General features: G+C 31.7%; 1 protein-coding gene and 1 long non-coding RNA gene across 3 annotated transcripts in view; both read right to left on the reverse strand.

Annotated features, from left to right (window-relative positions):
* LOC149906375 (uncharacterized) overlaps positions 1 to 16,176 on the reverse strand; it is a 260,872-nt gene that overhangs the window by 110,632 nt on the left and 134,064 nt on the right. The gene's annotated exons all lie outside the window — the stretch shown is intronic.
* LOC149906381 (globin-3-like) lies at positions 1,039 to 7,502 on the reverse strand. Of its 2 annotated transcripts, none has more exons than XM_090104287.1 (4): positions 7,413 to 7,502; positions 3,422 to 3,573; positions 1,742 to 1,967; positions 1,039 to 1,453 (listed from the first exon to the last, which is right to left on the reverse strand). In XM_090104287.1, the coding sequence occupies exons 2-4, from the start codon at positions 3,571 to 3,573 to the stop codon at positions 1,313 to 1,315; spliced, it is 519 nt and encodes a 172-aa protein (XP_089960413.1). In that variant the 5' UTR covers positions 7,413 to 7,502; the 3' UTR covers positions 1,039 to 1,312. The 2 variants fall into 2 exon arrangements, with proteins under 2 accessions (XP_089960413.1, XP_089960412.1); XM_090104286.1 differs by lacking the exon at positions 7,413 to 7,502 and adding an exon at positions 5,892 to 5,999 and having other exon boundaries at positions 1,040 to 1,453.

Below are 16,176 nucleotides of genomic sequence, written 5' to 3' on the forward strand. Positions count from 1 at the left end.
CAATAGTCTTTGTTAATTCTTGTTGTATTCATTTATAGGTATAGATATTATATTACTTTATACGATATTTTTTATTGGATGTTTATTATAACCTATTATAATGCTATTTCATCTTCTTCCTTATTTTTGATTCAATTAAGAATCTTTTTGCCTATCCTTTGTCATGGGATATGTATTTTATATGTTAAAAATACCCACAGACTATAAAATTTATTCAAGCTTTGACACAACATTGTCGCATTTTAAAAACACATTAATTTCGATATTATTCTTGGAGCTCGACCAATTTGTATTCGACGGGCAGACGCAAAGATGTCATGGTGCCAAAATGTTAAAAGGCGAAAAACATAATATTCAAAAGAATTTTACGCAATTTAATATTTTAAAGCTCATTTGTATATGACTTCAATTTCATGTCAATTTTAATTAACATGACCTAAAATATAAAGTATCAGATATCAGAAAGAAGCATTTAATATTATGAATATTGAAGTCGGGAAGCGAGCAAGTAAAGCGAAATTTTTTCTCTATGATTCTGCAAAATGTCTTTCTTATAAAAAATTACTGGTTCTTCACTATTATAGTACCTACCGATATAGCTAAATTTATTGTTTTACTTACAGTGAATTACTAGTAGCTATGATATGATATAAACTTAGATTTTATATGGGTAAAACTTCATTAACTTTTATACAAGTTTTAACTTTTACACACAGGTATTATGTCGGATTAACAAAACAAATGAAAGACGGTTTTAAATAATAAAATATAACATTTATTTTCTTAACTCAGATTACAAAACAATGATGACAACAGAAACAGATGGATTACAACAGATTGTATGTTTTATTGAAGTTAAATTAATTACAATTAATAATAATTAAACCTAATCCTTACTTATAGGCCGATCACTCATTGATTATTGAATAGTCCTATTAAAATTAAAATTAGTATTTGGTAAAAAATACTATTTGTACTTATACAAAATTTTTGAAATATTGCACTGTTAAAAAGTTTTATAGTAGGTAAATATTAAGTGTTCACTTAATATGCCTTTTCTTTTTTAGCTATAGGTAAGTATAAAGTGGTGTTATCTAACTCCATCTACTGTATTGTATAATTTTTTGGGAATAAATGTCTTTCTATTCTATTCTACTCTATTCTATATTTATATAAATAGTATCTTTATAAGAAGATTTTAAGTAAGTATTTTGCGTGATAAATCACATTTAGTCTGGATGTGTTGAAAAATAATCACATAGCTTGTCTATTATTTGGTCTATCTAACATACAGTCTAAATTAGATATTTCATTAACTAGTCATTTCGTTTTTGGATAAAGTTTCGAAAATGTGTTTGTACCAGAATTCAACAGTCTTGCCCCAAGATCCGAGTGTGGCTTCATCCAATTTTAGTACTTCAATAAACATATTCACTATGACTCCTTTTAAATCCTGAAAAAGCAACGTTATTTCATATTTTCCTTCAACATACATAATTTTGGTAGTAATTTCTGCATTGGGTAGTCGCATAGCTTTTATTTCTAAGTAAATCTTTAATGCAGAATGGATGGTGTGAGGACTTTACTGGCTCAAAGCAAACACAGACAAGGGTGCATTATTTATGCTCTGCCTATCCTGAAAGATTAAACACTATTTTTGAGGTCATCACACCTTCAATAGAGTTTCTGCATATAAATTTATTCTTAGTCAAAATTCAGATTCAATTTAAACCATACTTACTTGAAAATTAGATTCTTGTATCTTCCGTCTCCTATGTGACTCTCCCAGCTTGTTCATCATCACCATCACCACCTCAGGTTGATCTAAATTGATCACCGCTTGGTTCAAAGACGACATTAAACTGATGACATGCGCTCTGAATTGAATGTTATTCCCATATTCACTTTCTGGAACATTCTTGATCATTTTGAAAAATTCCAGTGATTTGGGATACGCTCGGAAGAACCTGGGGATGAAGATATTAGACGTTAATACCAAGAAAGTGATTTTGTGAGTATATTTTGTTCATGCTTTAGTCTCGCCTTGTGTAGATATTATAAACTTAAATTTTGAGAGATTTTATTATTTCCTATCGTACAAAATTCTCTGAGTGTACTTTTACTCCATTATAGTCCCCATTTTATATTGTGTTATTCATTGACTGAAGAGAACTCATCGTGAGTTCTTGCTAAGATGAAGAATAAATAAATATTAACGATGAAATTAATCATTAAAACTGAAATCATGAAATCAAAGGAATCAAGAGATTATCAAAACATTGAATCGAGAACATCAGCAGTCGGAAACTCAAACTTTCCAGACATGTACACAAACAATTGCATACGTTTTTGGAGCATTCGTTTATTTTAAGTTTACAGTCAATTTGCTAACCGTTCGACATTCGTCTTTTGATGTTACGGCGATAAACGATGAAAAGAGGGCCATAAAACATTTTATAGAATCGTAAAATGAAAAGTATCTCATTGCTTGTGAACCATGTAAATGTGTAAATAATTCCAAGTCATTTATTACGTGCTCCATAAATATTGGTATAACATAAATATATGGTAAATATTGGCTCGATGTGCTGTTTGAATAGTTTATTGCAAATTTGATCGCTGTTGACAGTTTGCATACTTGGATACCTCAAAATAGCCGATTAACCCATAACTTTTATGGACTTTATGCAATCATTTCATGTTCATTTTTGTTGTTTAAAGGAAAGTAGCAAAATTCTCGTGTAAATTAGACGTTGTCCAGCAGTCCAGACGCTCTCACATTGCTATAATAATTCATAATTTCTTGGCTACAAGTAGATACTCATTTCATAAATAAATCAAAAGCCGTTACCAGACGAAATAACCGTCGGAAACATTGTAGACTATTCCAAAGCAATGAAAACGAATTGAATTGAGCATCGGTATTGTGAGTCGCTGTCGAGATTCAATTGTGTATTCAGTACGAGTCGCATACTTTATTAATCTTATTCCCTCGTCTCCATTTTGTATTTCCTACAACGCTAGTGAAGATTTATTTTTCTTTTGTTAAGATCTTCATTTGTTAATGTGCCCGCTATCCCCGGGGAATTATGTCGGTCTGTTTAGTTTGAAGGTTATAAGAATTTGTCTAGTGTAAATATACAGTTTGGGTTGTTTAATTTCAAAATTAAGTCTTGTTTAACCGTTTGATACTATATTTTATATACGACGTATGAAATAGCTTATAGCTCTAGAATCTTGTCTAGACTATCACCAGACGTATGAAATATTACTGTAATATTATTTATGCTGTACGCTTCCAGATTTTTAAGTGACTTCAGTTCTAGGATACTCGATACAATTATTAAAAGTAAATGTCGACGAAATAGTAGTTAAAAAAAAACATTTTCAATGTTTATATCTATGAATACATTCAACTTACCTTTTAAGTAGTTCCGTGCCGGTAGCTAAAGAATTGGCATAAACAGGAGCCCAAGATTTTTGTACTTTATAAATGTCCCTCTTTGACAGCCCTGACACAGGGTTGATTGCATCAAGGTCACCCCATATTAAATGACTAAACCAGCCACCCATCTGCAAATAAGGTGTTTTATATTAATTATTGTTTATTTTAAACATTGCCTACAAGTATCTCTTATACGTTTTTAAAGAAAATAAAGAGATTTTTTCAATTGGATATGGCAGAATCAGTTGCAGAACTCGAACGTAGGCTATTTAACAATATCTTACACAATACTTATTTAATAATAAATACATAATTATGTTGTATTTTTTCTGAGGTACTTCATCACCAAATTACGAGAGTAACTCAATTCCTATTATTAAGCACAATAGAGTCCCAATTACCGTAGGTATCAACTATCAACTATCATTGTAATGAATGAATAAACTGATAAACAAGTTTTATTGGATTTTATTGAGCAGCAATTTCAATACAAGTAATTTATCGTGCGATGTAAACAATTTGATATTCATTTTCAGAGCTGGGATGTAACAATATATAACATCAATGTATCATATGTCGATAGGAGTCTGTACCATTATCTTAAATTTCTCTTATATTTTTTTAAACTAGCTGCGCTTCGCGGTTTCACCCGCGTGGCTCCGATTCTGTTGGTCTTAGCGTAATGATATTATAAAGCCTTCCTCAATCAATCGGCCATCTAACACCGAAATAATTTTTCAAATCGGACCAGTAGTTCATGAGATTAACGTGTTCAAACAAACTCTTCAGTTTTATAATATTAGGTATAGTTAGGTCAATTTCAAATATTACCGAACTTTTAATAGACTTTATGGACCCGCATAAAGTGATTATCGAAACAGTGGATTAGGTTTGGAGAGTTTCCAATGGAGTTAATCGGTCACATGGTTGATACTTAGTATGTTTGACCACAAACAAATATAACGTGACCTCGATTGAGTTAATATTTGACTCGACACTACATTGAAGTATGCTCGTGTAGCGTGGTGTTTCAGTTCATGAAATGTTGTTGATTTGGGTTTGTCAAAGCTTTGAGGTAAAATTGGTTTTCTAGAATAGTACAAAGTGTTAATCGTTATGTATGTTGCATGAAAGACAAAAGGTTTGGCATTTGTTGAACGCACTTTTATAGAGATACAGATAATAGAGGATTCACTCTATTATAAAAGCTCGAATCGAAAGCTCTCGATAACTATACGTCCAAACGACTATTAAAGACGTCACCTGGTTTCGAGTACATAACATTATTAGATACTGAAAAACAAAGTACATTAATTAGAAATACCTAAAATATGAAGATTTATTTATTTATTATTTTTTTCTGATTCCTTACAGCTATTCTTACAATAAATATATAATAATAAATCAAATACGTCAATTCAAAGGAATTCCTCTAATAGAATTATAAAACCATGTGACAAAGAAAATTGAGCAAGGTTACATTATGAAATATGTACTTTGAAAAGTTATGTCTTAAAAAGCTCTACTTCTCAGTTGCTATCACAACAGTTGTGTTAATACTAATTTACAGTTACTGTAAATTAGTATTTATATTATATTGTGTATTTTGATTTATGTAAAGGTTTATTAATATTTTAAATTCGTTAATTTTACTCTAGTAATTCCAGTTTCCACATAGTGGGCTCCCTCTACCATTGAGTAAAGGGTAGACGTTTAAGTGCATATAGTAATTATGTTTTGTAATACGTTTCCAAATATGTTCATATTAAAGTTTTTTTACTGCGTACGTGAAAAATTTAAAAGTCGAAATAAATTGTTGTAATATTTTGCTCAAAGGTGTGACAAACGGAAGCTGAAATCGAACCATAAAATATGTGTGATTCCATAAAAAAATGGTTTGTGTATTTGCCTTATTTAAATAAACGTGATGATTTTATTAGAGTATCATTTACCAACATTAAAATACTTTTAAGTATATTTTCTTAATAATCAAACTTTTTAAAAGTTGAAGTGATAAAAAAATAAACATTATTTTTAGACCCTTTTTCACAGCAGGTGTGTAGGTTTGTTATACAAATTCAAGTTACTGATAAGTAGTTAAAAGACATCTATTTTGTATAAAAATTTAAAAAAAATATTGTTTATAAGTGTATCTTACATCTAGTAAACTCTATCGCGTAAAATCACGTATAACACAAAACTATACTAGTACCGTAGTAAAAATAAACAGATTTTATCAGTGCAAATATTAATGATATTCAAATACAGATAGAGTCATGTGGTCATGTAATCCCAAGTTTATTCAAGGCATGTGATTATTTGCTTGATATAAATAATTACCGACTTAACACATACAAATCTTGTTTTCTTTTTTATGACACAATAAAATATTGATGAAGAATTTTAATTTTTTAATAAAAATAAATTATTATTATTGGTAACTCACTTTTCCGTCCTTATTTTTATTTATCACAAATACGCAATTCACGACTTATGCCAACTGAGGATCGTTTAACACTGATCTCGATGGTCATGACTTGTTTTGACCTCTTAATTCTTATCTATTGATATTATTGTTCACTTAATATTCCGTATTTATTGAGTTACGTATGTTTTTATCCGACAATAAGTTTACTAAGTCAGATATTATGTATAATTATGCTGTACGCTTCCAGATTTTTAAGTGACTTCAGTTCTAGGATACTCGATACATATCCGACTTAGTAAACTTATTGTCTAACTATAATAAGTTAAGTTCAAGCGTAGGCCCATTGAAAAAGTAAGCTTTTTGAATGAGCTTTTATTTAAACGTCACATAAAGCCGTTCAAAAACCTGCATTAAAATATTAAGAGCTTAATTTTGTACAATATTTATGTGGAATCGTAACAACTTACAAATATCCATCCATAATTACAAAGTTGAACATTTATGATATTATATTTAGTATCTTATGATTTATTTATTGTTAAAAATGTTATATATTTAGTCACTGTTTAGCAGGTCACGCTTTCCTATACGAATTCAAGTTACTCATATTAAGTATGTCTAATAGTTAAAAGTCATCTCTTTTTTGATAAAAATTAAAAAAAAATATTCGACATGTTTTGGCCACACACGATTTATAATTTCCTTTGAACCCTCTTATCGAGTGAACTCTCCAGACTCAGACGAGTAAAACAACTCAGATAATACTACACTAGTAGTAAAACTAAACAGTTGTTATCTATGTTTGTAATTTATGTATGATCAGTGCATATACAGGGTGTAATCGTTAAGTGTGCACAAGCGATTATTCCGTAACTATTGCAAATATCAAAAAACTTTAAACTGATATCGAAAAGTACTTAACCTAATGAGTAAAATGGCCATAATAAATTTTAAAAAATAAAACGAGAAATATCCAAAAATGTTACACTAAATACAATGAGGAGCTCTATTTACAGTTTCTAAATTAACTTCCCTTCAAATTTGCGAAGTAATTAAAGCAGAAAACCATAAAAAGAAAGAAAAAGCTAAAATCTTTCATATTAAATGTACATGGGATATTCGTATCTCATACTAAATGTAAGGGAGGGTTTCAAGTAATTTTTTTAGATATTTCTCGTTTTATTTTTAAAAATTTATTATGGCCATTTTACTCATTAGGTTAATTAAGTACTTTCGATATCAGTTTAAAGTTTTTTGATAGGTATCTGCAACAGTTACGGAATAATCGCCTGTGCACACTTAACGATTACACCCTGTATATTATTAGTAAGTGATGTTTTTTTTTAAATAAAAATTCAAACATAGATTTTTTAGATACAGTCATGTGGTCATGTACCTAATCCCAAATTTATTCAAGGCATGTGATTATTTTGCATCAAATAATTATTTACCGACTTTAAACAACAAGTCATATTTTCTCTATTATTATGCTAGATATATTACTGAAGAATTAAAAGAATGATTGGATTGGTAACTCACTTTTTTTCGTTATATTTGTTTATCACAAATACGCAATTGACGACTAATGCCAACCGAGGTTCGTAAAACACTGATCTCGATGGTCACGACTGTTTTGGTCTTTATTGATATTGTTGTTCACTTTTTTGTATTGATAACGTTAATGATCTGAGAAAATATTTATTTAGTATCTACTTATGGTCTAAGAGCCGCTGGTAGATCGACCTTCACCGATCTGATCAACAGATGAGACATATTTTTTGTCAAAAACAATTTATGAACAAATATTATGCCTATGATCAATTGCCTATCAAACAGTGCTCATGGCTATTTTTAATTCAATTGACAAAACTTTAAGTACTTACGATTTTTTTTTTGCATCAATATTATTGATCATCATCTATGTTATTGATCATCATCATCATCATCAATACATATAATAAAATTCTAGAAAAGTGGTGTCTGTACAATGAAAATATGTAAAAAAAAATTAGCAGGGGTTATTACTAAATCGATCCCAAACCCAAAACTGTCGTTAAAATTTTTTTTGTCTGTTTGTCTGTTTGTCCGTTTGTCCGTTTGTCTGTTTGTCTGTATGTTTGAACACGCTAATCTCAGAAACGGCTTATCCGATTTAAATGCGGTTTTCACTAATATATTGTGGTAATCTTCATTTAACATTTAGTGTTTATTTCATGTCAATCGGTTTATAAATAAAAAAGTTATGACTATTTAACGGCGAACATTTGCTAAGGCATTCTATGGTACACTATTAAACAATATACGATAAAACGTAAGTTATCTGATATACGCTACAGTTATTTCTATAAAATGTCCAGGTGATCATATCGAAAGTCCCCAAGGGTGGGGTGGGGGTGGGGGGGTAAGCTGAGGTAGTAGGGGGGGAGGGGTCAAATTAAAATTATGCTTATTTTTGTGTCCCTTCGTCCAGCATACTCACCACAACTCACCATGGAATCCTGATATTTCATGAATGTCAAAAAACTGTTCTGAAATAGTGCTAAATAGTGCCCAAAGGAAAAAAATAGTGCTCTTGTACTTGCGAAGTTATAGCCATAGTTCGATGAGTATGCTGGACGAAGGTTTCGCCCAGCATACTCACCTCCGTCCGGAGAATCTGTATACGCTTCAAACATAATTCATACTTCAAAAAATAGTTCCCAAATAGTGCCAAACGGTGCCCAAAAAGAAAAAACAGTGCTCGAATAACTTCGGAGTTATAGGCTTCGTTCAGTGAGTATGCTGGGCGTAGGTTCTACGCCCAGCATACTCACCTCAGTGCGCGAATATCGAACGAGCTATAGGTATAATTTACGTCTCAAAAAATTGTACTTGAAATAGTGCCCAATATCAGTCCAATTTTTGCTTGACTTTTGACTTAGAAAACCATTAAATTTTAATGTAAACTTCTACATACTAACGTAAAATGGGGTACAGTCGTCGACACATGTTTTTGGACAAAAATATTAAACTTTCTAATTGTAGACTTCATGTTATTGGAAATAATTATGGTATTTTCTCACATGTCAAAAACTTTCGATTAAATGCATTATTATATATTTTATAAATAATAATAAATGAATGAAACTTTAAGCGTAAATGAAGTCTATTACTTCATTGCATTGTGTGTTTGTCTGAATAAAAACAGTCATTTGCAGCCAATAAAATTAATATCTTGAAAAATTGTAAAAAGGAAATTATACAGTTTCTTTTTGTATAAGTATATGTTGCAGGCAAAACTTATAACCAGTCAAAACTAGTACTGTGACATAGTTATACAAATTTTTAAAACTCTTTCCAATAGTTTCATCAATGAAAGGTTTAGCAATAAAAAACATTTTTAATTACTTACGTTATTTATTACTATTTAAAGGGCCAAAGTAATCAGAATTCTAGTTAACTAGTTCACAGCTTTTGTTAACATTCATAATATAATCAATGTAAATAGAAAAAATTGTAGTTTTAATATTGTATATCTGTGCCTCCAGTGAATAAGGGAATAACTCAAAAACAGCACTTTTCAGGAGAGACAAAAAACTATATATCAATACTAAATCTTTATTAATTCAAAATTTTAAGCTTGTATGTGTAAGATATGATGTTAGACTATATTTTTACATATGAACACATATTGTAACAACCCCATAAATATACTTTTTTCGTGTTTTTTTGTAGTTGTGGCCTTATGAACGAGTACTTCATGGAATAACTCAATGTATTCACATAATTTTTTTTTTACTCTTTGCAATATAACGACTTATGCCCTTATGCACTATGTTCATAATCGCACAACACGACTTATATTATTGCCAGTTTTGGTTTTATAGAAATGATGTGACTTATTATGCTTGAAATTTGTATACTTTATGACTCAATTGAGGCATTTTAGTGGAAAAACTATGCACGGAGCTTGAAAAAAGAATGAAATCAACGGGTTTTTTTATCGTTATTAGATAATAAAAACAAAACAACATTTAGGTATTTATGCATTTAACCCTAGAAGTCCAATCTACGTAAATTTGACGTATGAACTCTTCTATATTTATCATTGAATCGCTGCAAAATCCAGAACCAACTTATTAGCCGTCGAGACCTAGCAGTCATCAGTACATAGGGCATGCACCCGGGTTTACCCGGTTCCGAAAAACCCGGGTAAACCCGGGTTTTTTGATGATCTTGAGAACCGGGTCTGAATAGTATGAAACCCGGTTCTCCCGGTTCCGACCAAAATATTAAAATATAAAGTATTATTTATATTTTGCTGCATCATTTTAACAAATTTATTCTATCTGGCAACGTCAGACTCACGTGCATCGCGAATTTTCGTGCCACGCCTCAAGCGTGGCTCTGATTGGTTGTCTAACCTTAGATGCTATAAGTTTCCTAAGGGTGTATTACCAAAAAAAAAATAGGCTTCGAAAATGACAAAAATTAGGCTACTGAAATATTGTTATTAGATTTGTCGTGGATTTGAAAAGCTGTTGATTTTACTGTTTCATGATCCAGTCATGTTTTTGTTTTTGGTATTAAGCTGAAATTTATATCGAATACTCAAGTCTTCGGTCCCTTAATGCTGTGAAAAAGTCAAACTCACAAGCCAACGCATCAAAAGATACAGCCGTAAATGCTGAAAATTTTCGCAAATTTCGACATTCGCATGGGACTCAAACTTCTCATGAACACAGAGCCTTTAAATTTTGTAAAAGTAACGTCTTATAACACAGATAAAGGAAAAATTGCTAGAAATATAAATTTTAAAGTAACAACATTATAAAAAATAGGTTTGTTCGGAGCCCTCGGAGCGCGAGTCCGACTCGCACTTGGCCGGTTTTTCGCTTTACAGTTTGCAGTTAATGAATAAGGTTTAAGTTTATATGTGATATTAGGATAACAAGGTACTTTTATAAGACTGATAAATAAAGAAAAGTATTGAAATTTTGTTTCTTTATTAATTTAATAAAATAGGACACAAGCTGCGTAAAATAAAAGACCCATCAGTTACTTTTACAGTTACTTTTGTTTAATTTCGTATTTTTTCCGAAGTATTATAAAAGAACCGGGTAACCCGGTTCTACCCGGTTCTGAGCTCGATTTGGAACCGGGTTTCAGAAACTTGGAACCGGACTCGGTTCTGCATGCCCTATCAGTACATAGTTGGCTCATCCAGGTAAATTCCGCCATTTGGTTGTAAAGAGGATGTTGTGCGTCATTTTGACGTATAATTGGGCTTTTCGTAACTTTTAAAATTGTTTCAAATTTTTATTTTGTGATTTATTTGAATATTTTTTTCCAAATCACGTTTCACATGATATCTATAGTATTATACTATAGATTGAGTATAAAATGGGATCCAGACAACTTTTATACTAGGACGAAAAACTTTCAATTTTAGTAAATGACGATTATTGTCCTCCGCTGGATTTGGACTTCAAGCAAAGGGCTTGGGTGGCTGAAGATGTTGTCCGGAGTACCTAAAACCGAATATGTTATGGGGTTTTGTTACCCATGTATAATGAAAGTCGTAGATTGTAAAATAAACCTTTAATCGATCTTTCAATAATACAGTACTATGTTGTTATGAGTCAATGAGTCTAGTCTGTACAGGTTAGCAGGAGACAATCATTGAGTATTGGTATTAATTACGTATCAACTGCGTATTGCGTTTTGCGTATTAACAGCTATTGTCCTAGTGAAAATGAATCGTCGAATCAATTTAAAATTCGATCAAGTGCGTTCCGTTTCGGAACGCCACAGATAATAAAATATAGATAATAAAAGTGGCAACACCACAATGTCATGGTGGTATACATTGAGGATACAAGCACTATAAAGAGATAAGAGAAGCCCGAAAACCATATTCCTGTATGTTCAGTTAATACAGGAAAAGTTATAGGTGGTCAGTGGCGATATTTTACGGCATGATATAGAATTTTAACCATTTCTATATCATATAATATCAAAATAATGTAGATAAATAAAGAAAATACCGCAAAGATTTTATGAAAAAATTAAGCACAGATTTGAAGGTGCCTTGGATGCAAATACCTACGACTTGTGGCACGCACTTTGAAGAGACTCTACGTGACAATAGCCCAATTTTTTCAAAATATGTGGTACCAGAGTATCCATAAAATTTTTACGAAAATGCAGGACCAAAGAAGTATCGATATTGCGGATTTTTTTCCTATAAAAAAGGCAAATTAACAAAGCACAGTGGCTAAAACGCTATATGCGGAGAAAACAATATTCATAATTGTCAAGACTGGTTATAAATACTTTTTTTTATGCGACTATTATATATATAGTATATATTATTGTCTTGATTATTGTAGTTAGATAATTTATTTGAAAAAAGATTAAAAACGAGTTATTTTTTAAAAACTTACCCAATTATAAGAAGAAAATATAAGTTTAACATTTTTGTTGGCTTTTTTTAGATGATTCAATTATCGTTCTGTATTTATATAAACAAAGAGTATAATATCATTAAATGCACTTAATATGTTAACTGTATTTTTAATATCTATTGCAAAAAATAGTTAATTTCCATAGAAATATATTAGTAACCCAAGTTAACTGATAAATACCTTTTTTAAAAAATATAAAGATTTGTTGTTGCAGATTTATTGAAAAAACGATTTAAAAATAATAAGGAATAGTGTGTGTTGTTTCCGTGCAGTATTCAATAATTAATAGACCAATAGCAACACGGCATTAATGCCAAACTGTCTCATGTCGTCACTTGAACCAATGACACTAAAAGAGTTGTTCCTTTATGCTCATGTTAGAAAAATGACACAAATGCGCTTATACTAAAATAGTGTTAGGACTGATGGAACAAAATTAATTAAGTCTTTATTCAAAAAGTATAACTACACATACGTCTTTGTGTTCGTGGGTACTTTTGACTCGAGACGAATAGTTCCTTTGCGATTGCCTAAAATGATGAATAAGGTAACTTATACCGTTAATCACACCCTACTTATACCGTTTGGGTCATTCGAAAAAATGGGTTAGGACGCAGCTAGAGATATGACCTTTTGATATGTTGTGTATTTTGACGAGCTGAATCCAATGGTGCAATAAAAACCAAAGGGAATAACTCGTCTTACTCCCTTATTCACTGGAGGCACAGATATAATATACATATAAAAAAATGTTTAGCGTCGCGGGCGCCGCGCGTCGTAAGCCCCATACCTATTGACCGTACGTGCATCCATTACTGCCACACTATATTGAACTTTATCACATGAGGAATACAGGTCAATTCCGTAAACGTTGTGGTACCGTCCTTGATCCGGAAAATGATTATTTTGAATAATTTTGTCAGTTGTAATGTAAGCATTAATAACAGCAACTTTATTTTTCATGCATGATTTACTTCATTTGATATCTTAATCCTTCAAGCGCCGTGATCTAGACAAATATATAAAATCATTGTTCCTAGCTACCGGGGTCCCATGCGACGCGCGAAGGCTTAATCATATTATTATAAAGTATTATTAAAATAATGTGTAATTAATAATATTGCGATTCTAAAGTAAATACTCCCTTACATAGACAATATAACAAAACAAATAATTTACACAAGACAAAAATTGTTAGAAAGAAAGTTAATAATATTGTATTCGACTGTACTCAATGTAATGTATGTAGAAGTTTACAATCAAATTTAATGGTTTTCTAGGTCAAAAGTCAAGCAAAAATTGGACTGATATTGGGCACTATTTCAAGCACAATTTTTTGAGACGTAAATTGTTCCTATAGCTCGTTCGATATTCGCGCACTGAGGTGAGTATGCTGGGCGTAGAATCTACGCCCAGCATACTCACTGAACGAAGCCTGTAACTCCGAAGTTATTCGAGCACTGTTTTTTCTTTTTGGGCACCGTTTGGCACTATTTGGGAACTATTTTTTGAAGTATGAATTATGTTTGAAGCGGATACAGATTCTCCGGACGGAGGTGAGTATGCTGGGCGAAACCTTCGTCCAGCATACTCATCGAACTATGGCTATAACTTCGCAAGTACAAGAGCACTATTTTTTTCCTTTGGGCACTATTTAGCACTATTTCAGAACAGTTTTTTGACATTCATGAAATATCAGGATTCCATGGTGAGTTGTGGTGAGTATGCTGGACGAAGGGACACTTATTTTTAGGTAAATTTTATACATAAAATGTCCTTTAAATTATGTCGTATTATAATATTTTTAACCCCCGACGCAAAAAGATGAGTGATAAGTGTTTTCAACCGCTATGTGTGTCTGTGTGTGTATCTGTTTGTGCCACCGTAGCTCGCTAGCAGGTAATTAGATGCGGTTTTTTTGTTAGGCAGGATATTTTCCGACGCTGGTTCTTAGATAAACTGTATCAAAATAGGTTAATCCATTTATTATACCTAGGTATACATATAGAGGTAAAAGTAGGAATGAAAATAACTAAAGTTATCGAATATACTTAAGCGATATATTAAATGAAAGTGAACGACCTATCAGTAACAATAAGTCAAATTTTATCAAAATAGGTTCATCCATTTATTTGATATACGGTATAAAAGTTTTAGGTAATAAAAAAATGAATTTTGACTCAAGTGACATATGAAATGAAAGTGCATGACGTGTAAAGTATAATTGCACATATTTAATCAAAATCGGTTCATCCATTTAGTATACCTATATATGGGTAAAAGTTGGAATGAAAGAAACGATTGTTGTCAAGTATACCTAAGTGACATATCAAATGAAAGTGCATAACGGGTGAAGTACAGTTATAGTTCTATTTTTATCCAAATCGGTTTTTCCATTTATTAGATTACAGCACAGATTACAGCGGTAAAAGTGGGAATTAACAATAATCTAATGTGGTCAAATAATATCTCAAACGGCATATCAAAATATGAAAGAGCAACGTGTGAATTACAATTAGTAATGTTTTATCGAAATCGGTTCATCCGTTTATTACACTTTAGGGGCAATGGCGTCGCCAGCCGATGGCGCAGGGGGGGCAAGTTGACTTTACCTACTACAATTCATACTTTTCTCATTCTCTAATGAATAAGAAAAGTAGGTATGAATTGTAGGGTTTTTATTTAAATATCTTTTTCAAAAAAATTTTTTGAAAACACCTTATTATGTCCCAAATACACTGTAATTTATTTGATTAAAAATATTTATTTTTTCGCCTTATTACAACTTAATACCAAAAATCAACCTAATTTTCAAACGAAAATTCTGACGTCAAAATATGAGTTTTTTGCAAAAAATTGGGGAGCCTTTTGTTCATTGAAATCTCTTCTTTCTGATGTTATATGAATATAATATACATTACCATAGAAGATTTACTCAGAAAATGCATACAAACAGTGTAATAATGAGCTTTTACTAAATCAGGCACACTTCTCGAACTTTATATTTTCTCTTGTATCGGCCTTTCGGTAACATTTCCAAAGAAAAAATTTCATCTGATCAAAGTAACGATACCATAGCTAACATTTTAGGTCGTTTGAGAAATTTGCCTGATTTATAAAAGCTCATTATCACACTGTTTGTATGCATTTTCTGAGTAAATTTCCTATGAAAATTAGGTTGTTTTTTTGGTATTAACCCATTGACCACCGTAAGGCCCGATCGGGGCGCGACACAATAGATTTTCTATTGTGTCTGTGATTCCGAGGACTGATGGATTAAGTTGAAATAAGGCGAAAAAATTTATATTTTAAATCAACCAGACTCAACCAAACCAACCAGAATCAATGCAACAAGACTTTAGTTGCATTATATTCGGCAACTTTTTTAGAATCTCTAGGGGGGGGCAGCTGCCCCTCCCTGCCCCCCCTTGGCGACGCCCTTGTTTAGGGGTGACAGTGGTTATCTAACCAAACCAAATGGAGCATCAAACGACAGGATATGTCGTGTACATATAGGTACAATTAGATAATATAGTTTACATCAAAATCGGTTCTGCCATTTACTAGGGATGGAAAGGTTGAAAGTCTGTGAAAGAAGAGGGGGATATGGGAGCGAGAGGATAGCCACTCCAGCTGGAAATTTTGAATTCTACTCAAAGCCACATAGGCCTGGCGCGGCGCTTGGGAATTTTTTTCTTAAATATACCACTTCTTTTGCCACTGTGGTCCATTACAATTTGTGCACGGTTACGGCCCAACTTAAAAGATGTCAAGGAGCAACAAACTTATAGATATCAATATGATGTAGGAATGTATTATGGAGGTAAAGGTAGGTCTCGCTCACTTGAAAATATTAC

Source organism: Colias eurytheme, chromosome 8, assembly GCF_061535395.1.
Source record: "Colias eurytheme isolate Ceu_HAF_F1 chromosome 8, ilColEury1 Martin Lab GWU primary, whole genome shotgun sequence".
Taxonomy (NCBI): Eukaryota; Metazoa; Arthropoda; class Insecta; order Lepidoptera; family Pieridae; genus Colias; species Colias eurytheme.